This window comes from Neovison vison, chromosome 13 (genome assembly GCF_020171115.1).
Source record: "Neovison vison isolate M4711 chromosome 13, ASM_NN_V1, whole genome shotgun sequence".
In the NCBI taxonomy this organism is placed as follows: domain Eukaryota; kingdom Metazoa; phylum Chordata; class Mammalia; order Carnivora; family Mustelidae; genus Neogale; species Neogale vison.
In genome coordinates this window covers 111,654,143-111,677,647 of record NC_058103.1, presented here as the reverse complement: position 1 = coordinate 111,677,647, position 23,505 = coordinate 111,654,143, and the positions used below count along the sequence as shown (strand labels likewise).

General features: G+C 34.3%; 1 protein-coding gene across 2 annotated transcripts in view; it reads left to right on the top strand.

The window, feature by feature from the left end:
- UNC13C (unc-13 homolog C) overlaps window positions 1–23,505 on the top strand; it is a 599,404-nt gene that overhangs the window by 326,757 nt on the left and 249,142 nt on the right. For both annotated transcript variants that reach the window (XM_044230120.1, XM_044230119.1), the window contains exon 19: window positions 3,648–3,776. In XM_044230120.1, coding sequence (XP_044086055.1) covers window positions 3,648–3,776 — 129 coding nt within the window. The remainder of the gene's footprint in view (window positions 1–3,647; window positions 3,777–23,505) is intronic.

Below are 23,505 nucleotides of genomic sequence, written 5' to 3'. Positions count from 1 at the left end.
CCTCGCTTCCTATTTCCCTGCAAAAACACAGGAGCAAAGTCTGGAGAGCTTCCTTAAGCTCAGACCACATGCTCCTCCCACGCACCCCATCTCTCTACACACCTGCATCCGTATCCATCTACGCTTCCTTCTTTTCTTTATTACTATTGATTAGCTGTCTGTTCTCCTAGAAAAAGCCATCTCTTCCACCTGTGGAATCGATTTCATCCCCTCTGGAACACTAAAGCCTTGGTGCAGCAGCCCCCCCACTCTCTTCAGTGATTGACTATACTTCCTTCTCCAGCGGCTCTACCCTAATTCCTCTTTTCCTGTAATATCCAAACTCCTCAAAATCATCCTCTTTGTTGGCTTCCCAGTTTCTAATCTCCCAGTATCTTTTGAGCAAATTGCAACCTCCCATTTTCTTCTCTCACTACAGACAGTGAAATTCCTTCCTTCGTTGTATGGATCTATGAGTTTTGGTGGGGTTGTATAACCTCCACTCCAGTCAACGTATAAAACAGTCCCATAGTCCTCCAAAATTCCCTCAGGCTGCTCCTTTAGACTCAACCCCTCTCCCAGCCCTTGGTGACCACCGATCTGTTGTCTCCCTACAGTTCTTTTCCAAAACATTGTGTAAATAAAATTCTCCGCTACATAGCATGACACACTGGCTTTTCATCTGTCTTGTTGAGTGTAGCAGCTGTTTATTCCTTTTGATTGCTGAGTAGAATCCTTGGTTATGTATACACTACAGGCATTTGAGTTGTTCCTAGTTTGGGTTATTAATAAGACTGTTAAAAATATTTATGTATATATTACTAGTGTAAACAGAAGCTTTCACTTGCATTGAAGCAAGGTTCCTGGGTCATCTTATACATGTATGATTAACTTTACGAAAAATGACAAATTGTTTTTTCAAAGCATTTGTACAGTTTTGCATTCCTAGCAGCAATGTTTGGGAATTCCAGTTGCTCTGCATCTTCTGGTGAAGCTCTTGGTATTTTCCGTGGTTGTAATTATTATTACTATTTTTTAGCCATTCTGATAGTGAAGTTGTATCTTACTGTCTTAATTTTATTTCTCTATTAATAATGTTGATCATCATTTCTTGGGCTGGTTTGCCATCTGAATTTCATTTATGAACAATCTGTTGAAATAGTTTGCTCATTTCTCTTAGTGTTTTGTTTGGGTTTCTTTGGTTTGTTTCTGTTTGTTTTGGTTTTGAGTATTAAGAGTTCTTTGGGATCCCCAGCGGGCTCAGTTGGAAGAGCATGCCACTCTTGATCTCTGGTGTCATGAGTTCAATCCCCACGTTTTAGAGATTATGAGAAATAATTTTTAAAAAACTTCAAAAAAAGAGTCCTTTATATAGTCTGGATACAAGACTTTTTTAGGTATTTTATTTGTTAGAATTGTCTTCCTGCCTGCTTTGTCTTTTCATTCTCTAACAGTACCCTTTGTACAGCAAAAAGTATTTAATTTTAATGAAGTTTACTTCATCAGTTTTTTGATTTACAGGTAGTGTAAAGAGGAAATAGTGGCTAAATGAAAGTCTTCAAGAGATTTCACTGTGTGTCTTCTAAAAGTTTTATTTTACCCTATATGTTTAGTCTTGTGTTTTGAGAGTTTTTTTTTCTTAAATATGATATAAGGTATGGTGTCCTTTTTTTGCATACCACATGTTCAATCATTCTAACACCATTTATTTAAAGTATTATCCTTTATGCATTAGATTGCCTTTGCATCATTATAAAAAATCAATTGTCCATTTTGCTTGAGTCTGTTCCTGGGCTCTACCGTTCAGTTGTCTATATTTTCACCTTTACCAAATTGTCATGATTACTGTGGCCTAATAGCAAGTCTTAAAGTCAGATATTGTGAGTCCTACATCTTTTTTCTTCTTTTTCAGAATTGCTTAGTTGGTATTAGTTCTTGTCGGGACATTGTTTGGGATTGGATTAAATCTACAGATTAATCTGGAGAGGACTGGAATTTTAACAATAATAAATCTTCAAAATCACCCTTATTTTTGAACTCACGCCAATCAGACTTCTACTCCATCATTTCACCAAAAATCTAGTCAAAATTACTGAGGACCATTGTCAAATCTAGTGGTCAGTTATTGATCCTTATCCTACAATGTTCAGTATTATTATATGTCATCAGTCTTTCCTCCAGGAAACCCTTTCTTCCCTAGATTTTTCTTCTTGCTTAGTTTTCCTCCTATCTCATTGGCTGCTTTTTCCCCAGTTTCCACTGCTTTGTTCTTTCTCATTTGCCTGATGGCTAGAATTATCCAGGGTTTTTGTTGTTGTTGTTGTTGTTTTTTCTTAGACTTCTCTTTTATGTACATACTCATCTGGTCCTGTTCCTTTAAATTCTTCTTTAAGCTAATAATTTCTAAATTCGTATCTCCAGCCCCAGATATTTTCATGAGTCTAGACTAATATACCCAGATGTCTACTTGAAATCTACTTCTGTTCATAACAACCTGTTCATTCTTTCTTTTCTTTCTTTTTTTTTTTTTTTTAAGATTTTATTTATTTATTTGACAGACAGAGATTACAAGTAGGGGAGATGCAGGCAGAGAGAGAGAGAGGAGGAAGCAGGCTCCCTGCCGAAGTAGAGAGCCTGATGAGGAAATCCATCCCAGGACCCTAAGATCATGACCTGAGCTGAAAGCAGAGGCTTTAACCCATTGAGCCACCCAGGCGCCCCCAACCTGTTCATTCTTAACTTGTCTGAAACCAAGTCCCTGATTCTCTGTGCATAGCTTTGCCCATCTAAGTTGAGCCGCCTCCATTGTCAGTTTCTTAGACTGAAACCATGGGGTCCCAACTGCTCTCTCTCTCACACCGATCATCCAGTCTGTCAACAGATCCTGTTAGTTCTTCCTTCCCAAATTAACCAGAATATGATTTATTCTAAACGTGATTTCCCCTACCTTAACACCATAGTGCAAGCACATATTGACTGAATTATTGTGCTCTCCTCATTACTGGTATCTCTACTTTTTCCATAGCCCACCTTGGGCAGCCTAAGGGAACCTTTTAAAAGATAGTTCAGTTAGGTCATTTTGCTCTTCTGCTGAAATGTCAAATTGCTTCCCACTTTACTCAAAGCTAAAGTTTGTAAAAATGGTCTAGATACAGATGTTCCTCCTAGTCTCATCCTTTTACTTCTCTGAACTCACCTAATATTGTATCCTCTGTTTTAATTCTGTTCCACTAAAACCCTTTCCATTCCCTCTTCTCTGCTTTATTTTTCTTTTCAGTGTGCATCATATATTTTATTGATTAATTTTGCTATCTACTAGAATTTAGCTCCATAAGGAAAGGGATTTTTATTTCTTTTGTTCATTGCAATATAACCATTGTCACGCATACAGTAGATGATAAATAATTATTGAATTATTGCAAATTATAGGTGGATGAATAATGTGATTAGTCGATCTAAGAGTTTCTAGCTGAATATTTACAACTGTGATCATTTTCACTGAGTTGTATCAGGAAGTTAAAGTAAGTATTTACACATCTAAAACATTGTTAAGACCACATCTTTCCTGAACATAGAAAAATCAACTAAAAACAGTTATTGAGGTTAAGTTGTTTATATTGGATTGCAGTCTTCTATTTTTGAATTTAAGGAAAAAATTTGTCTATCAGGTTCTGGAGCTGCAAAGCCCCCCAAAGGCCAGCATGGTGGTGAAGGACTGTGTTAGAGCGTGCCTGGATTCTACATACAAATATATTTTTGACAATTGCCATGAACTCTATTCTCAGCTAATAGACCCGGTAAGAAAAGACACATGTCTCCTTTCTGTTTCTAATGTATGTTTCTATAAGTTTAGAATGACACTAAGTGGGAAAATATGTTCAATTGATTTCACATTAACTGGGGGTTTGAGAAGTCCCAATATCTTTTCTTTACATATGAACATCATTTGCATTTACGTGAAATAATTCACCCCTTAAAATAACTTTATGTAGTAGAGATAGATATTGGTTTTCTTTTTGTTTTGTTTTTAAGTTTTTCAGATGAGGAATCCGTTTCAGAACAATTAAGTGATTTGCTTAGGATCACATAGTGGTCAAGTGGCAGATCTGGAACTAGAATTTAGGACTCCAGCTCAACTCTTATGTTCTTCCCCTAAGTCATAACTGCTTTCCTTATCATGTTACCTCATAAAACTGAGAGATGTGGAAATATTTATATAATGGATGGTAAGATCATCATACATGTAAATTTATTATTAAAGAATATTTCGAAAATACACAAGAAAATAGAGAAAGAAAGCCAAATGTACATATGATTGCTACCAATATCACCAAATGTTAGCATTTAGTAATATTTGCTCTGTTCTTTGTTATCTGAAGGCAGTAAATGTTACACACAAAGCAACCTTCCCCTTTGTGCCTTTTCCAAATGGAATTTTCCTCCCTCCTCTTCCTTCAGAGATAAATACTCCTATTAGTCCGTTTGAACATATTTTCACATATGCACAATAAACACTTCAGTTTTATTTTCTGTGAATTGCCTATTAATCCTCTGCTGATTTTTCTGTGGGTTTGTCTTTTATTTATTAAGTTGTAAGCAAATTCTAAAATAGATTCTGAATATGAATCCTTTGTTGGTTATGTAATTTCATAAACATTACTTCCCTCTTTATATGTGATACATTGTTTATGACATTCAAGTTTTCTAATGCACTCTATGATTTATGCATTGCTATCACTTCAAGCACTTCTAGTGTTTGGGGATGGCTTCTTAATATGTATTTATTGCCTATCCACTTTCCTGAAGAAAGCAGTCACTCCATTTGATATTGAAAACCTCACAATTGCCTCTGGAACTTCTTGGTTACTTGAGTGGGGCCGGAACTAGATAGCATACAGTGGATGAAAGCAAGTGAGTGTCTTTTAAGCTAGGTTTCAAGCTGGGTATTAAAACTTTCTGACTTCCTAAGCTTAGTAGGAGAAAAAACTTAAATGGAGTTTATCATTTTATAAGAAAGCAATGTATAACCACATAATTGTTCATAGCTTTAGCTTATTTTCCTGCTAGATGTGCTATAGTTTAGAAAGTTCTCTTGGATTTTTAATGATCAAATTGTCTCTCAACTGTGCTTTTCAATTGGGTGGCTTTCTAATGGCTTACTTTATCCATTTTCTACAAACTTCCTCCCATAAGGCTCTTTAGTTCTTTTACATTTTTAACCTCATTGTCTTTATTTTTTATTATTTTTTTATTTTTTAAAGATTTTATTTATTTGAGAGAGAGGGTGGGAGAAAGAGCATGAGAGGAGGGAGGATAAGAGGAAGAAACAGACGCCCTACTGAGTGGGGCATCCTGTGTGGGGTGTCCTGTGTGGGACTCAGTCCTGGGATTCCAGGATCATGACCTGAGCCAGAGGCAGTTGCTTAACCAACTGAGCCACCCAGGCATCCTCACTGTCTTTATTTTAACTAACAGTTAAAATTGAAACTTAACTGTTATCCCAGGTATGTTATTGATACATAACATCATAATTATCTTACCAAACCTTGTTGGTCTCAATTTCTTACTCCTAACTCCAAATCCACTGTCCCCTCTCATGAGCTCTAAAGTCTGTTATTTTCATGTATTGGCCATCCTGTTTTATATCCATGCATTTATTTGTCATGTACATCTCAATGTTTCCCCATTCTCTGCCTTCATCAAATTCAACTTAATTATGACCTGCTGTTCTACTAATTCCCACCCAGTGGATGAACCGAATCACTAACGTGCCATACCTTATTTACTGTCTTTCCACTCTCCTACTACTATTAATTAATAAATAGCATGGAGAGTTTTATTTTTATAAAAGATATAGAAATATGGGCAGGTCCCAGAAAGGAAACATGTCCCTAACAGAAAGTAAATGAGGTGTCACATCAAAATGAATCAAGCTTAGCTTATATTTGCGGACTTGGCTTTAAAAACAAAGACATTTATGTAGTTGGCCAACCAGTTAGATTTCTTTTTAGGTAGAGAGATCTATACAGATTGTACAAGAAATCCTGTGAGTATGGGAAAATGGAGTATTTGGAGCTAAACTTTCCATCTAAGAAAAAGACCTTTCCGTAAATAACATTATCATTTGAAATTCTAAAGGAAGCATCTATTGGATCTGAATAATTTAGGAAACTAATTCTCTCTAGAGCCCTTCTGAAACCATCTCAGAAAAGTTTTAATGATAAAGGCTCATCTCCCCTCAGTGGACTGCAGTGTTCTTCTCTTGGGAGTGCAAGACCTTTTATCCTCACACCACATATCTAAATTGTCCTGTAATTCTGATGACTTTATCTTCAAATGAAATATCTTATCTTCACAATACATCCAGAATCTGACCGCTTTTCACCAGCTGCATGCTTCCATCCTGATCTGAGCCACCACCATTGCTCACTTGGATTACTCCACAGTTTATTAATAGAGATCACTACTTGCACCCTACCATTCTATGTCTATTCTCAGTAGAGCAGCAAGAATGATCCTTTATTTTTTTTTTCATTGTTGTCATTTTTTAAAATTTATTTTTTAATTATTTTTTATAAACATAGAATGTATTTTTATCCCCCGGGGTACAGGTCTGTGAATTGCCAGGTTTACACACTGCACAGCACTCACCAGAGCACATACCCTCCCCAGTGTCCATAACCCCACCCCCTCCTCACAACCCCCCTCCCCCAGCAACCCTCATTTGTTTTGTGAGATTAAGAGTCACTTATGGTTTGTCCCCCTCCCAATCCCATCTTGTTTCATTTATCCTTCTCCTACCCCCTTAACCCCCCATGGTGCATCTCCCACTTCCTCATATCAGGGAGATCATATGATAGTTGTCTTTCTCTGATTGACTTATTAAGAATGATCCTTTAAAAAGTAAGTCGGATCATATTCCTCTGTTGCACAGAATGTTCTAAAGTCCCTTCTTTTCAATCAAATTCAGAGTCCTCACGATTGCCTATAAGATGCAGGATCTGGCCCATATCACACCTTTCACTCCATTAACTCTATTACTCTGTCCTTTGCGCCTATTGTCATGGAAATGGAGAGTTAAGTAAGAGTTTACCCACAGGAATAGTGTTGGACCCCTTGATTTTTATGTGAATGCCTGGATCATAGTAAGTGCTCAAGAAAGCCTTTGTTGAATGAATTGAATAAATGAACAAACAATGATTCTTCTCACACAATACAATAACAATTTATAGGTATATTTGGTTTATCATAAGAGATGGTCTGTCCTAAGAGAAAGGAGTGTTCTATTCTATAGTAGACACTCAAGTGCTTGCCTAAAGCCTCTTGAGCTGTGCTGGGTCATGCTGCTGGTTCCTAGAAGATGAGATATGGGAGAAGTCAATGAACACCACATCCTGTTTCAGTGCTTGAGAACATCCCACAATATCCTGCAGCCCTCTCTCCTCTGCTGCAGTAACCTCGAAGTACACACACTCTAGATGGTATAGCTACCAGGTGGAAGAAGGCTCTCCAGCCTTGGGTATTTAAGAAATAACCCATTATTGCATTAGCTCATTGAGATTTGTAGATTTATTTGTTACCACAGCACAGCTTAGCTTATTTTGACTAACAGATCTTCAAATCAGTTTCTAACCTGCTACCCAAACTCTATTTAAAATATATCCAGGTATTTGTGACTTGCCTATCTTTAACTCTATAATCCCATTCATTTATAGGATTAAATTCAGTTTGCCATTATCCTTTCCTTATTTCAACCTCATTTCCATCTTGCGTTCTATGATTCAAAGCACTAAACTCCTGATGCCTTCATCTGCGTTGTCTTTACTTGCCTGGATTTGTTTCACTTTCCCCCTTCATGGCTAACTCTAGCTCATCTGGCTATTTCTTCAGAAAGTTTTTAGGGCCTTTCCTAGCTAAATTAGGTGCTCCTGCTCTCTGGTCTTATAATACCTTGACATGTTCTCACTAGGGCACTTACCGTGCTGAACTCAGTAGGCACAAAATAGTATAATAACTGCTTAGCCTGTCTTCTCCACTAAGCTGTGAGTTTCATCTTTGTAGCCCCAGTGTTCAGTGCTGTGCCTGACAAAGAGTAGGGTTGATAAAATAATAAATTAATAAAAAACAAAATTTGTAAAAAGCGCACTATATTAGCAATTTAGAGTCCCTTTCAATGACTCCACTTCATAATCTGTGGTCAAGAACATGGTCTCTGATGTCAGAACCCTTGAGTTCAAATCCTGGCTTTCCTGATTATTATTTTTATAGCCTTGGATGCACTACTGAGTCTCTTCATGTCCTAGTTTCTTCATCAAGATGTATTTTTAATATTCATGCTACTTCTCTTTTATCTGAGTTCTCTTTAGATGAAGTAATGCTGGAAACTAAAAAACCAAGAATTTCAGGGTTGTTAGACACAGTATAATTCTGATTATTTAAATGTGGAAGCATACTTTCTCCAAAGGGGTTTTTGAAGAATCATGTAAAAGCAGTGCTTGGAATAAAAATGGAAAATAGGTTTAAGAGAAAAGTCAAAGTAGCTGCACACTCAAGGAACAGCCTTCACCTTGGCTGAGTCATCTAGCTCTGTTTGTCCTTGAGTTTAGCAGAACTAAGAACTCCAGTGTGGCCATGTGGACATAGGTGATTGATCTCCTGCATAAAGACACATGAGATAACCTGTAAACTCTTCCAGTGTTCTAATTATATTTCTTTAATTAATAATGAGTTTAAGAATCCTCTCATCACTATATTAGTTTTTTGAGTGATCATTTTTATAAATTATCTGTTTATATCTTGTGCCTATTTTTAAAAATAGAATTTTTGTCTTTTCCTGGTTAATATTCTTGAGTTTCTTAGTCCTTTGTCAGCTTTTGACATTGCAAAGATTTTTCACAAGCTGTGGTCTTTATCTTTGTCACAGTGTACACTTAAAAAACATTCTCAATTTTAATATACTCAGGTGGGTTTTATTCTGTTTAAATTTGAGGTTTGGAGTTTTAAAGAGTCTGTTTTACCCATCCCACAAATAGAGTGCCTCCTTCTGTGGACTTTAATAAAATGGATGTTTTCTTGGTTGATGATAGGATTATTAAGATCATTAAGTTAATTTCCCTTTCTATTCCATGCTCCTAAGGCAAACTTCAGATTACAGATTGTCTTTTTATTTTTCCATATTATTTTATTTCTTTTCAGTGTCCCAAATTCATTGTTTATGCACCACACCCAGTGCTCCATGCAATGCGTGCCCTCCACAGATTGTCTTTTTATATAGATGTTCTTCTAGGAAAGGATAGGCCAAAAATTCTCAAGTCTGAAAAAAATACTTGTCAAGTCTGATTGAACTGTTTATATTTTATTTTAGAAAACTATCATTTGTTCCCTGCAGTGAGTTTACACTTACATTAATGCCTGATATATAATAGTGCTGAATGAACAGCCACCTGCTTGCCTGCCTGCCGGCCTACCTACCACCTAATACGTACCTAACTATTTATGGAAAATCACATACAGATGGTCTCCAACTTAGGATGGTTCACCTTACAGTTTCTTGATTTTACAATGATGTGAAAGGGATAGACATTCAGGAGAAACCATATTTTTGTGAACTACTGATATGTGGTATCATCCTTTCCCATGATGCTGGGCAGCAAGAGGAAGCCATAGCAACTTCACCCCCAGGATCAAAAGGGTAAACATCTGACTCAGCTGCTCTGTACCCACACAACCATTCTGTTTTTCACTTCCAGGACATCGTTCGATAAATTTCTTGAGAACTTCAATTCTTTATTATAAAATAGTCTTTGTGTTAGATGCTTTAGCCTCACTGGAGGCTAATGTAAGTATTTTGAGCGTATTTAAGATAGGCTACGCTAAGATGAGATGTATGGCTGGTTGGGTTTATCAAGTGCATTTTTGACTTACAGCATTTTCAATTTATGATGGGTTCATTGGGACATAATCCTATTACAAATTGATGAGAAAAAAAATATATATATATATATGCCTAGAGTTTCTTTGTTTCCCTCCCAAATCAAATTACCCTGCCTCTTGCTTCTCAGACAATCTGTTATGAATTTGATATTAGCTTTCTGATTCACTTTGTGTACAATTAATATACATGTCTATTATCTATTTGTGGTACCGTCTGTATCTCAACCAGTCTAGGAACAGTTTCTTGGTTTTTTTTGTTTGTTCATTTTGTTTTTGTTTTTGTTTTTGTTTTTACAGCTACCTATCATATAAATGTACCACGACGTACGTATCAATTTTAACATTGCACTTTTACAAGTAATACACAATGAATATTTCTGTGGTAGAAACTATGTTTGCAACTTCCAGTCTGTGGTCTTAAAGAATAGCAGCAGGCCCTTCTTTCCTCTTCTTTCCCAGTTTTACTAGAAATAATGTAAACTTCATTGTAAGCCATTTAGTACCATGTGATCAAAAGCATGCCCTTTTTTTCCCCACATGTGTTAAAATGTCCTTTTACTTGTCTAACTCCCATAGTACATGCTGAGTTTAACGAGAACAAAACTCTCTTATTTAGTATTGAATTTACAGCACATAACACTATGTATCATATGGAGTAACGGAAATCAGCAAATACTTATTTAATGGAAATTCCATACAAAAACATCTGTTTGTATGTATGTAGCATGTGATAGGTATCCTGCTGTTTATTTAAAACTTGACCAAGTTATCTTCTGAAAAGTTCTTGGGACAGAAAATACCCTCCAAGAATATATATATATTTTAAAGATTTTATTTATTTATTTGACAGAGATCACAAGTAGGCAGAGGCAGGCAGGGGTGGGGGGAAGCAGGCCCCCTGCTGAGCAGAGAGCCCCATGCGGGGCTCGATCCCAGAACCCTGGGATCATGACCTGAGCCAAAGGCAGAGGCTTTAACCCACTGAGCCACCCAGGTGCCCCCCTCCAAGAATATTTTAAACGGGCAACTTACATGAACTCTAAGGTATCAAATTTTGAAAAGTCTAACCTTGAGCCACAGGTGTGTACTTCTATTAGTTTAGCCAAAGCAGTTGCTTTAGTTATCTAGTTTTGTTCTTTTGCTTTTGTTTTTGCTCTAGCTAATTCTAAATAACTCAGTAATAGAAGGAAAGTTGAAAATAAGATATGATTTTGAAATTACAAATTCTTTACAAATTTAATTCTTTAACTTTTGAGATATTATTTAAATAGTGATTATTAAGGTACTGGCTAGAAAGTATCCCTGACTTAAGTTTTTTGATGATGATGATGATGGTGGTGATTATTATTATTAATTTTTAAATCAGTGGGCTTTCTTTTGTAATCAGTAGCATAAGTTTAAGGAATGGTGTTCATTCTGCACAAAAAGTACTTTTTCACTACCTCACGAGATTATTGTATTAGCACTGAATCTAAGTAAATACAGACATATTTAAAATTTAATTCTCTTTTAAAGTTTGTTGTAAAATGTGTAGGAGAAAGCTTATGAATATGAAATTTCTTCTTAAAATACCAGCTTCATAAGTGATACATAAATTCTTATAAAAAGAAATTGCTCAAAATGAGAGGTGTATTTACTAATGTATTGATGAAGAAAAAACATGAAAATTCAAAGCCTAAAACATTATTAGACCTTTGTTTTCATCAGTGTGTATTTCAGTTTTTCTAACAAAGTAAAATTAAAAGTCACAAATGAAAGCTTTTGAAAAAAAAATAAAAATTCTAAAGTAACAAAAAAGTATATTGTATCAGTGAAACTAGGAAACTCTTGCTTCTAAAAATGGATTATGACAATGAATGCAAAGAAAGTAATAAATCCATAGTGTTTCATAAACACTGATGAAACATTTTCAAAATAAACTATCAAATGACATATTTAAAATATAAGTGGACCAAGAATTTTTATACCAGAAATGCAAGGATGGTTCAACATTAGAAAAATCTATTGACAGTTATATTGATAGATATTATAATTCACTTTAGTACTTAACTAAAAGAAAATATATATTTATTCAACATAAGTAAAAAAAAAATTGTTGAAATTTGATGCCTCCTTATGATTTAAAAAGAAACTCAGAAAACTAGGATGGAACATAATTTTTTTTTTGATTTGGTTAAAGTTACATTAAAAAATATTTATGGCTAACATTTAAAGTTAAACAGATGAAGTTTAAGAAATATAATTCAGAAATATATTTTCAGAAATATAATTATCCTGTTAATACTGTTATATAATGTAATATTTGAAGAAATAGAATAAGTATTAGGAAAAGAAAAAATCTTTTATAACTTATATGATGATATGACTATATACATACAAAACTAACAGAATCTACCTGAGCTAATGTTTCACATAAGAACAAATCTCATTAAACAAGTACAAAACCAGGAATTTTTTATACCAGAAATTGTACACATATTACTAGGGAAGGGAACAATAGTTTAGAGTATTAAGAAAATTATATGGAATCTCATTATATGGAGATAAGGGGAAAAAAAGAACTGGATTCTTGCCTAACACTATATACAGTGTAAACTCAAAAGAATGAAAAAGGTGAGTATAAGTAGTAAAAATGATGGTAGTATAGGAGAATACCTTTCTTGTGCAGGATAAGAAAGACTTCATAAAACTCCAAAGCACAAATTGTAGATATGTATGTATGTACATATATATGTATGTATAATTAGCATACAGTCTTATATTAGTTTCAGGTATACAACATTCAATTCAACAATTCAGTATATTATTCGGTGCTCAGAACTATAAGTGTACTCACCATCTACCACCATAAAATGTTATTACAATATTATTGACTATATTCCCCATGCTATGCTTTCATTTCTGTGACTTATTTTATAACTGGAAATTTGTACTTCTTAATAAACTTTATTTTGCCTATCCCCCCCACCTCCCCGCTGGAAACCACCATTTTGTTTTGTGCATTTGAGTCTTTCTGTTGGCTTTGTTTTGTTTAGATATGACATATAAATAAAATCTTACGGTATTTGTCTTTCTCTGTCTGACTTACCATACTTAGCCTAATGTCCTCTAGGAACATCCATGTCAAAAATGACAAGATATCCTTCATTTTTCATGATTATTCCACCAAATATATGTACCGCATCATCTTTATCTATTCTTTTATCAGTGGCTGTTTGTATTGCTTTCATATCTTATCTATTGTAAGTAAATCTATAATAAACACAAGAGTATATATATCTTTTCAAAGTAGTGTTTCTAATTTGCAGGGTGTAAATATGCAATAGTGGAATTACTGATCATTTTGATTTTTTGAGGAACCCCCATACTGTTTTCCACAGTGGTTGCCCCAATTTATATTCCTACAAAGACAAACCAAGTTCACAGGGGTTCCCTTTTCTCCACATCTTGTCAACACTTGCTATTTCTTGTCTTTTTGATGCTAACCATTGTCACTAGTGTAAGGTAATATCTCATTGTGCTTGTGATTTGCATTTCTCTGATGATCAGTGATGTCATGTGTCTCTTAGCCATTAGTATATCCTCTTCGGAAAAATGATTCCTTAGATCCTTGCCCATTTTTTAATTGGATTTTTATGTTCTTTAGGTGTTAGGTTTATAAGCTCCTCATATATTTTGGATATTAACCCCTTATCAGATATGTCATTTGCAAATATCTTCTCCCATTCAGTTTGTTAACTTTTTGTTTTGTAGATGGTTTCCTTCATTGTAAAAAAGCTTTTTATTTTGGTGTAGTCTCGATAGTTTATTTTTTGCTTTTGTTTCCCTTGCCTCAGGAGACATATCCATAAATATGTTGCTGAGGCTGATGTTCACGAGATTACTGCCAATGTTTTATTTGAGGAGTTTTATGTTTTCAAGTCTCATATTTAGGTCTTTAATTCATTTTGATTTTATTTTCTTAACAGTCTAAGAAAGTGGTCCAACTTCATTCTTTTGCATGTAATTGTCTAGTTTTTCCATCACCATTTACTGAAGAGACTGTCTTTTCCCCATTGTGTATTCTTTCCTCCTTTTTCATAAATTAACCATAAATGTGTGTTTATTTTGGGGCTCTCTATCCAATTCCATTGATCTATGTGTCTGTGTGCCAAGACTATATTATGTTGATTACTATAGCTTTTGTGTATATCCTAAACTCTGGAATTGTGATACTTCCAGCTTTATTCTTCTTTCTTAAGATCCTTTACTATTTCAGGTCTTTTGTGGTTCTATACAAATTTTAGTATTATTTGTTCTAGTTCTGTGAAAAATGCTTTTGGTATTTAGATAGGGATTGCATTAAATTTAAAGATTGCTTTGAGTATGGACATTTTAACAATATGAACATGGAATATCTTTAAATATGTGTCATCTTCAATTTCTCTCACTGTCTTATACTTTATAGAGTATAGGTCTTTCACCTCCATGGTTAAATTTATCCCTAGTGTTTTATTTTGGGAGGACAATTATAAATGAGATTGTTCTCTTAATTTCTGTTTTTGCTATTTTATTATTAGTGTATGGAAATGCATCCGAGTTCTATATATTGATTTTATATCCTGAAACTTTACTGAATTCATTTACCATTTCTTATAGTTTTTTGGTGGAGTCTCTAGGGCTTTCTATATATAGTATCATGTCATCTGAAAATAATGAAAATTTTTTCTTCGCTACCAATTTTGATGCCTTTTATTTCTTTTTCTTGTCTGATTGCTGCAGCTAGGACTTCCAGTACTGTGTTGAATAAAAGTGGTAAGAGTGGACATGTTTGTCTTATTCCTGATTTTTAGAGGAAAAGCTTTTATTTTTTCACTATAGAGTATGATATTGGCTCTGGGTTTTTCATATATGGCCTTTATTGCCTTGATATATGTACTCCTAAATCTACTTTGTTGAGAGTATTTTCATGAATGAATGTTGTATCTTGTCAAATGTTTTTGTGCATCTCTTGAGATGATTATACCTTTTTAAATTATTCATCTTATTAATGTGTTATATTACATTGATATGCAAATATTAAACCACTTTTGCATCCCAGGAATAAATTCCTCTTGATTTCGGTGAATGATTTTTTAAATATATTGTTGGATTTGGTTTGCTAATATGTTTTTGAGGATTTTTGCTTCTATATTCATCAGAGAAATTGGACTGTAGTTTTCTTTCTTTTTTTCTTTTTTTGTAGTGTCATTGTTTGGTTTTGGTATCAGGGTAATGCTGGCCTCATATGAATTTGGACGTTTACCTTCCTCTTCTATTTTTTCAAATAGTTTGAGAATAATAATTTGAGAAGAAATAATATTAACTTTTCATCAAATGTTTGATATAAATCATTCGAGCCATGTAATCCTGAACTTTGGTTTTTGGGGGTTTTTTGATTACTGATTGAATTTCATTGCTGGTGTGTTCATATTTTCTATTTCTTCCTGATTCAGTTTTAGGAAGTTGTATGATTCTAGGAATTTACCTTTTCATGTGTTTGTTGACCCTCTGTATGTCTTCATTGGAGAAACATCTGTTCATGTCTTCTGTCCTTTTTAATTGGATTATTTGGGGGGGTTTTGGTGTGGATTGTATTCATTATATATTTTGGATAATAGTGTTTTATCAGATATGTCATCTGCAAGTATCTTCTCCCATTCAATGGTTTGTTTTTTAGCTTTATTGATGGTTTCCTTTGTTGTGCAGAAACCTTTTGTTTTGATACACTCTCAATAGTTTATTTTTCTGCTTTTATTTCCTTTACCTCAGGAGACATATCTAGAAAAATGTTGTTACTGCTAATGTCAGAGAAATTATTGCCTGTTGCTCTCTTCTAGGATTTTCAGTTTTAGGTCTCATATTTTGGTCTTTAATTCATTTAGGATTGTAATGGGGGGGCATAAGAAAAAGGGCCAGTTTCATTCTTTTGCATGTAGCTGTCCAATTTTCCCAATACCATCTGTTGAAGAAACTGTCCTTTTCCCATTGGATATTCTTTCCTGCTTTGTCAAAGATTCATTGACCATATAATCATGTGTTTGTTTCTGGGCTTTTTATCATGTTCTATTGATCTTCTTATTTGCTTCTGCATCAGTACCATGCTGTTTTGATTATACAGCTTTGTAATATAACTTGAAATGTGGTATTATGGTTTGTTTCTATTTGTTTTTTTTTCTTTTTATTTCTTTGTTATTTGTTTTTTCTATATCAGTATTTTTTTAACTATTCAGTGTAGTTGCATACAAATTTGAGGATTATTTGTTCTAGTTCTGTGAAAAATGCTTTTGGTATTTTTATAAGATTGCATTAAATCTGTAGTTTGCTGTAAGTAGTATGGACATTTTAACAATATTTGTTCTTCCAATACATTAACATAGAATATCTTTCCATTTATTTGTATCATCTTCACTTTCTTTCACCAATGTTTTAGAGTGTTCAGAGTACAGATCTTTCACCTCCTTGGTTAAGTATGTTCCTTGGCATTTTATATTTTTGGTGTAATTGTAAATGATATTGCTTTCTTAATTTCTCTTTCTGTTGTTTCATCATTAGTGTGTAGAAATGCAATGGACTTCTGTACATTGATTTTGTATTCTGTGACCTTAATGAATTCATTTATCAATTCTAGTGCTTTTTGGTACAATCTTTAGGGTTTTTTTTTATATATAGTATCTTATCATCTGTTATTGGTGTAAGTTTCACTTCTTCCCTACCAATTTGGATGTATTTTATTCCTTTCTGTTTTCTGATTGCTGTGGCTAGGACTTCCAGTACTATGTTGAATAAAAGTTGTAAGGGTGGACACCTTATCTTGTTCTTCTCTTGTGGGGAAAGCTGTCAACTTTTTACCTTTTTTTTTTTTTTAAAGATTTTATTTATTTATTTGACAGAGACAGATCACAAGTAGGCAGAGAGGCAGGCAGAGAGAGAGGAGGAAGCAGGCTCCCTGCTGAGCAGAGAGCCCGATGCGGGACTTGATCCCAGGACCCTGAGATCATGACCCGAGCTGAAGGCAGCGGCTTAACCCACTGAGCCACCCAGGCGCCCAACATTTTACCTTTAAATATGATGTTAACTGTGGATTTTTTTATATATGGCCTTTATTATGTTGAGGTATAGTCCTTCTAAACCTATTTTGTTAAGGGTTCTTTTTTTTTTAAATCAGGAATGGATGTTGTATGTTGTCACATACTTTTTCTGTATATTGAAATGATCATAAGGTTTTTATCCTTCCTTTGATTGATGTGATATATGAGATTGATTGATTTAAAAATATTAAACCATTTTTGCATCCTAGGAATGAATTCCATTTGATCATGGTGAATGATTTTTTAATATATTGCTGGATTCAGTTTGCCAATATTTTGTTGAAGATTTTTATGTCTATGTTCATCAGAGATATTGGCCTATAGTTCACTTTTTTTTGTAGTTTCTTTATCTGGTTTTGGCATCGGGGTAATATAGACCTCAGAGAATGAATTCAGAAGCTTTCCTTCCTCTTCTGTTTTTGAATAATTTGAGAAGAATTAGTATTAACTGTTCTTTAAATATTTGGTAGAATTCTCCATCTGGTCCTGAACTTTTATTTGTTGGGAGTTTTTGATGACTAACTCAATTTCATTGCTGGTAATTTGTCTGTTCAAATTTTCTGTTTCTCCCTGATTCAGTTTTGGTAGATTATATGTTCCTGGGAATTTTTCCATTTATTATAGTTTGTCTAATTTGTTGGGATGTCATTTTTCATAATATTCTCTTGTAATCCTGTGCATTTCTATGGTGTTGGTTGTTATTTCTCCTCCTTCATATCTGATTTTATTTGAGGTCTTTCTCTCTCTTTTTAAGTATGGCTAAAGATTTTCCAATTTTGTTGATCTTTTATGAGAAGCTGCTCCTGGTTTCATTGATCTCTCCTACTGTTTTTTAGTGTCTATTTCATTTATTTCTGATCTAATCTTTATTATTTCCATCCTTTTCATGTGTTTGAAAAGGATGTTTCAGGTTTTTTTTGAGATTTTTCTGGCTTCTTGAGGCAGGCCTATATTGTGCTTTCTTAGAACTGTTTTTGCTTCATCTCAAAGATTTGGACCAATGTATTTCCATTTTCCTTTGTCTCCACATATTTTTTTTATTTCTTCTTTGGTGTCTTTGTTTACCCATTGGTTGTTTAGTAGCATGTTGTTAAGCCTCCATGTGTCAGTGTTTTTCCTAGCTTTTTCTTAAAATTGATTTCTAGTTCCATACTGTTGTAATCAGAAAAAATTCTTGATATCGTATCAATCACACTAACTTTATTGAAACTTTTTTGGCAGCTTTAAGTGATCTGTGGTGGAGAATGTTCCATGTGTACTTGAAAAGACTGTATATTCTATTTTTGAATGGAATGTTCAGCATATATCTCTTAGTTCTGTCTTATCTAATATGTCACTCAAAGCCACTGTTTCCTTGTTGATTTTCTGTCTGGATAATCTATCTATTGATATAAATGGGGTATTAAAGTCCCCTATTATTATTGTATTTACTTTCACTTTTTCCCTTCAGTATTGCCTTGCTTAGGTGCTCTAATACTGGGTGCACAGATATTTACAATTGTTATATCCTCTTGTTGGACTGATCCTTTTATCATTATGTTATGCTCGCCTTTGTCTCTTGTTATAGTCTTTGTTTTAAAGTCTATTTTGTTTAATATAAGTTTACAACCCTAGGTTTTTTCCTTCTCTTTTCTTTTTTCTTTTTTTTTCCCCCCATGTCCATGTTCAGGGTATATCTTTTTCAAAAACCCTTCATTTTCAGTCCATATGTGCCTTGGGTCTAAGGTGAGTGTTGTAGGCACTATTTCCTTTCCCTGATTAGGAAAGTTTTCAGCTATTATTTCTTCAAATAAATTCTCTGCCCCCCTTCTCTCTCTCCCATCCTTTTGGATCATTATAATGCAATACTATTGCACTTGATGATGTCACTGAGTGTCCTTAATCTATTCTCCTTTATTCTTTATTCTATTCTTATTTTTACTCTTCACTGTTCAACTTGATTGCTTTTCATTGCTCTGTTTTCCAGATCACTATTTATTTCTTCTGTATCTTCAAATCTCTTCATTTTCTCAAAATTATTTCTTATCTTAGCTGTTGAATTCTTCAGCTCTCATTGGTTCTTTTTCTGTTTTCAATCTCTTCCTTGAAGTTCTCAAAAAGAGTTCATTCATTGTTTTCTCAAGTCCAGTAAGTATCTTTATGACAATTACTTTGAATTCTTATCAGGGATATTGTTTATTTTTATTTGTTCTAGCTCATTTACTATGATTTTGTCTTGTTTCATTCAGAACATATTTCTCTGTCTCTTCTTTTGTCTGTCTGTGATTCCATGCATTAGATATGACAGCTATATCACATGGTCTTGAAAATAGCGGCCTTGTATAGATAAGGTTCTGTGATGCCCTCTATCACAATCTCCCAAATTTTAAAGTTCCTTTAGTTTACTTCCCACTGGTTTCAAAGATAGCTGTAATGGGGACTCATCCTCCCAGTGTGGGTCCCCTGTGCCAGGTGTACCTATGTGTGGTCTGATCCCCTTACTTCCACTTGCTTGTGGTGTTTTTCCCATTTGTGATTAGTCATTCTGAGGGTTTATTGTTTTGTTTTGTTTAGTTTTTCTGTTTTTTCCCAACTGAGTCTCTGGCCCTCTTTTTTCCATCACTAATACAAGGTGTAGAACATCCATTCTCCCTGTCTTTAGGTCATTTTTAGAGTTAGTAACATCAATGTAGCTGTAACCTTGGTGAGTTTGGATCAGAGTGAGCTTAGGATGCTCCTACTCTGACATCTTCCCTGAGTCCCTCCTGTTTTTCTAATCTTTTTGTTTGTTTGTTTGTTTCCTTTTTGGGAAATATCAAGGTAAAATGTGAGAGAGCGATAAGGTATGTAAGAAATCTGCTTAAGGGCTATACTTGCCTTATAGTCTGTATTTTATTTCATGGCTTAGCCTCCTCTTTCCCAGCTTCCCAGAATTTATAGAAGTCTTAATATTCATATTTTAGAGAAAATTAAGTAGATATTAGTGATATTACTGAATCACTAGTAAAATAATAAAAACAAGATTATAGAGGAGACAATATAGTGGAACAAATCGTAAGCCCATTAGAGTAGAAATTTTGTCTCTCTTACTCACCAATGAGTTTTTCATATGTGGTATAGCATTCAAACACAATAGGCAATCCACAGTTACTGTGTAATTATCTCAGCAAAAGAGGTAAAATAAATCTACCTCAGTTGTGCTTCAGTTACCCACCTTTATGTAACTATCTTAACTAGATCATGAGTTACTTAGATTTTGCCTAAACAAATGATCTGTTCTCTTGCCTCATTTTACTCAACCTCTCAGTAGCTTTTGTAACTGTTGACCACTTTGTCTTTACTGAAACAACTTTATTCTATAAGTATTTGCCATCTTTATTTGGTGTTCTCCAACTTTGCTGGCTGCTCCCTTTTGGACTTCTTTGTCAACCCTTCTCCCCTATCAGACCTTTCAATGTTGGAGTTTCCAGGGCTCTGTTCTCTGTTCTTGTTCTCAGTGATTCAGTCCAGTGCTTCAACCACAAGGCAGTCTCCTAAAACTCCTGGGGGAACATCAACCTATTGGAAAACAGGTGGAGGGGCACCTGAGTGGCTCAGTGGTTTAAGCCTCTGTCTTCGGCTCAGGTCATGATCTCAGGGTCTTGGGATCAAGCCCCACATTGGGCTCTCTGCTCGACGGAAGCCTGCTTCCCCCTTTCTCTCCGCCTACCTCTCTACCTACTTCTGATTTCTCTCTGTCAAATAAATAAATAAAGTCTTAAAAAAAAAAAAAAAGAAAAGAAAACAGGTGGAATCTGAGCCAGGATGAAGGAGCTAGATCCTTTTTTTTCCTTTTTCATTTTGGGAAACTGCCCTCACAAGTTCTAAAGAAGAATAAGTAGTCCTGCCTGCTTCATACCAACAAAAAATATGTTCCATTTTGGTAAACAGTGGACATGTCTTAAGAAAAGATTAAGTTTTGAAGTCAGACACACCTGGATTCAAATAGACCAGCCCCCATCCTACCCACCAGCACCACCAGTCAACTAGAAAGATGTTGAGTCTTGGGCAAATTGTTTTCCTAAGCCTCAATTTGGTAAAAGGGAATAAGAATTACCTCATAGAATTGCTGTGCAAGTTAAATTAGTTCATATTTGTGAATCAACTTACTTATAAGTATTCAGAACATCCTTTTCTTTAACATTTGGCTTGTCTTGTGCTAAATTCACTGATGGATAGGAGTTTGTGCTATAGGACCATGCACTAAAACATATTATTTTCGTTAAAGTAAGTGTGACCATTAGCCCAATAAGGTAAGAAGAGATTGTAATACACAAATATGCAGTTTTTTTTAACCCATCAGGCTAACTCTGATATGTCTATACTGTTTCTCTTCCACTGTTCACAGAGCACCTTCCAGGTATTTGGAAACACTGGAATATGCTCTGTAATTAAATTTGGCACTGAAACCCCATCAAAATTGCTACTGCTGGAAATGTATTTCACTATCTTTTCCTTCTTTTGGTGTCAAAGCTGCTGATACAGGTTTCTCTCAGAGCTGGTTATAGGATCAAAGTTATACAAGTCAAAGAAGCATTCTCAACTCAAGGAAAATCTCAACTCTGCTGTTGTTCAGGGAGAACAACTAAAAGATCAATAATCAAATTTTCTGTATAAGTTGTAACTCAGAATAAAAAAAATATATGAGAATTGTTATTCAGCTATCAAAGGGAGGCAACAATTGAAATTATTTTAGGGGCACCTGGGTGGCTCAGTTGGTTAAGCAACATACTCTTGGTTTTGGCTCAGTTGATGCTCTCAGGTTCCTGGGATCGAGACTTGGGTGGGGCTCTGTCCTCAACATGGAGTCTGATTGAGATTCTCTCTCTCCGCCTTCCTCTGCCTCTCCTCCCCACCTTTCTCTCTCTAAAAATAAATACATCTTTACAAAATTATTTTCACCATCATGCAACCAAAGAATCATGTTTGATTATCTCTGAATTGATGTTGATTTCTGATTTCTGTTTGCTTTTCATCTAAATTATATTTATTTTTATTTAGCAATAATAAATTCATTGGCTACATAATTGAAAAGGTATTTTTTAAAAAGGATATAGAAAAACACTCTTTCTCACCTTGTCCCAAGTACTCAGTTCCCCATTTCACCTTCCTAGAAGTAAACGATATCATCACTTTTTTATTTATCCTTTCAAAAATACTATATTCATATACAAACATATATACTTGACAGACATATCATTATCCATGTATATATACAGGTACATACATACACATATATATGCATCATCCACTTTTTTACACACATACTAATGTGCTATACTATTCTGTACTTTCACTGAACAGTGTTATCTTTGAGATGGCTTTATAGCAATGCATAGAATATATTTTTTATGTTTTCCCAGAGTTCCATTGAATGGATATTTCATGATTTATTTAATCTTCCCCAGTGATGGAAGTTTAGGGTTTTTTCTAATGTTATATTATTACAAACAATGCTAGAGAAGAAGCTTATACATATCATTTTGTAATTTGTGAAAGTATATCTGTTGGATAAAAGTTCAAGAGGTGTAATTGACAGAACAAGAGACATACAGATTTATAATTTTAGTAGATACTAGAAGATTATCCTCCAAAGAGGTTTTATTAACTTCTGCTTTCTCTAGCAATATATAAAATACCTTTTCCCCACATCTCAATAATACACTGTCCTAATAAAGTTGTTTTTTTTCCTTTTATTTCCTGATTTGATAAATAACAAAAAATTATTACTAAAGGGTTTCCATTTAAATTTCTCTTATTAATGATGAGTTTAAACACTTTTCATATGTTAAAAAAACAAATTCACTTCCTGATCAAAGCTTTACTCATTTCTTTTATTGGTTTGTGGAATTTTGATCTGTAGGATATCTATTCTATCTTAGGGAAATAGGATCCTTGTCCTCATAAAGGTTGCAAACATAATTTTTGTCCTATTATTTTGTTTTTGTTTTTGTTTATAGCAGTTTTCTTCTGGGTGAATTTTTTTAAAAAATTACATTGTCAATTGTTTCTGTTTGTATAATATTTATAACATATTGAGAAATACCTTCTCAGGTTACTTTCAAAATCTAAGCCTGTGTTTTTATCTAGAATTTTTATAATTTCTTCATGCTTAAACTTGTGTCTCACTGGAATTTGTTTTGATGTTAGGTATTATGAAAGCATTTTTTTTTTAAGATTTTATTTATTTATTTGACAGAGATCACAAGTTGGCAGAGAGGCGGGGGGGTGGCGGTGTGAAGCAGGCTTCCTGCTGAGCAGGGAGCCTGATACAGGGCTCAATTCCAGGCCCTTGGATCTTGACCTGAGCCAAAGGCAGAGGCTTTAACCCACTGAGCCACCCAGGCACCCAAAAGCATTGTTTTAAAGTAATGTTTTACCCCAACTTGGAAATAAAAGTTAAGTATAAATTATAACAAGAATCAAATCAATAATGTTTTGCTGTGCATTCCATTTCTTTCTAAAA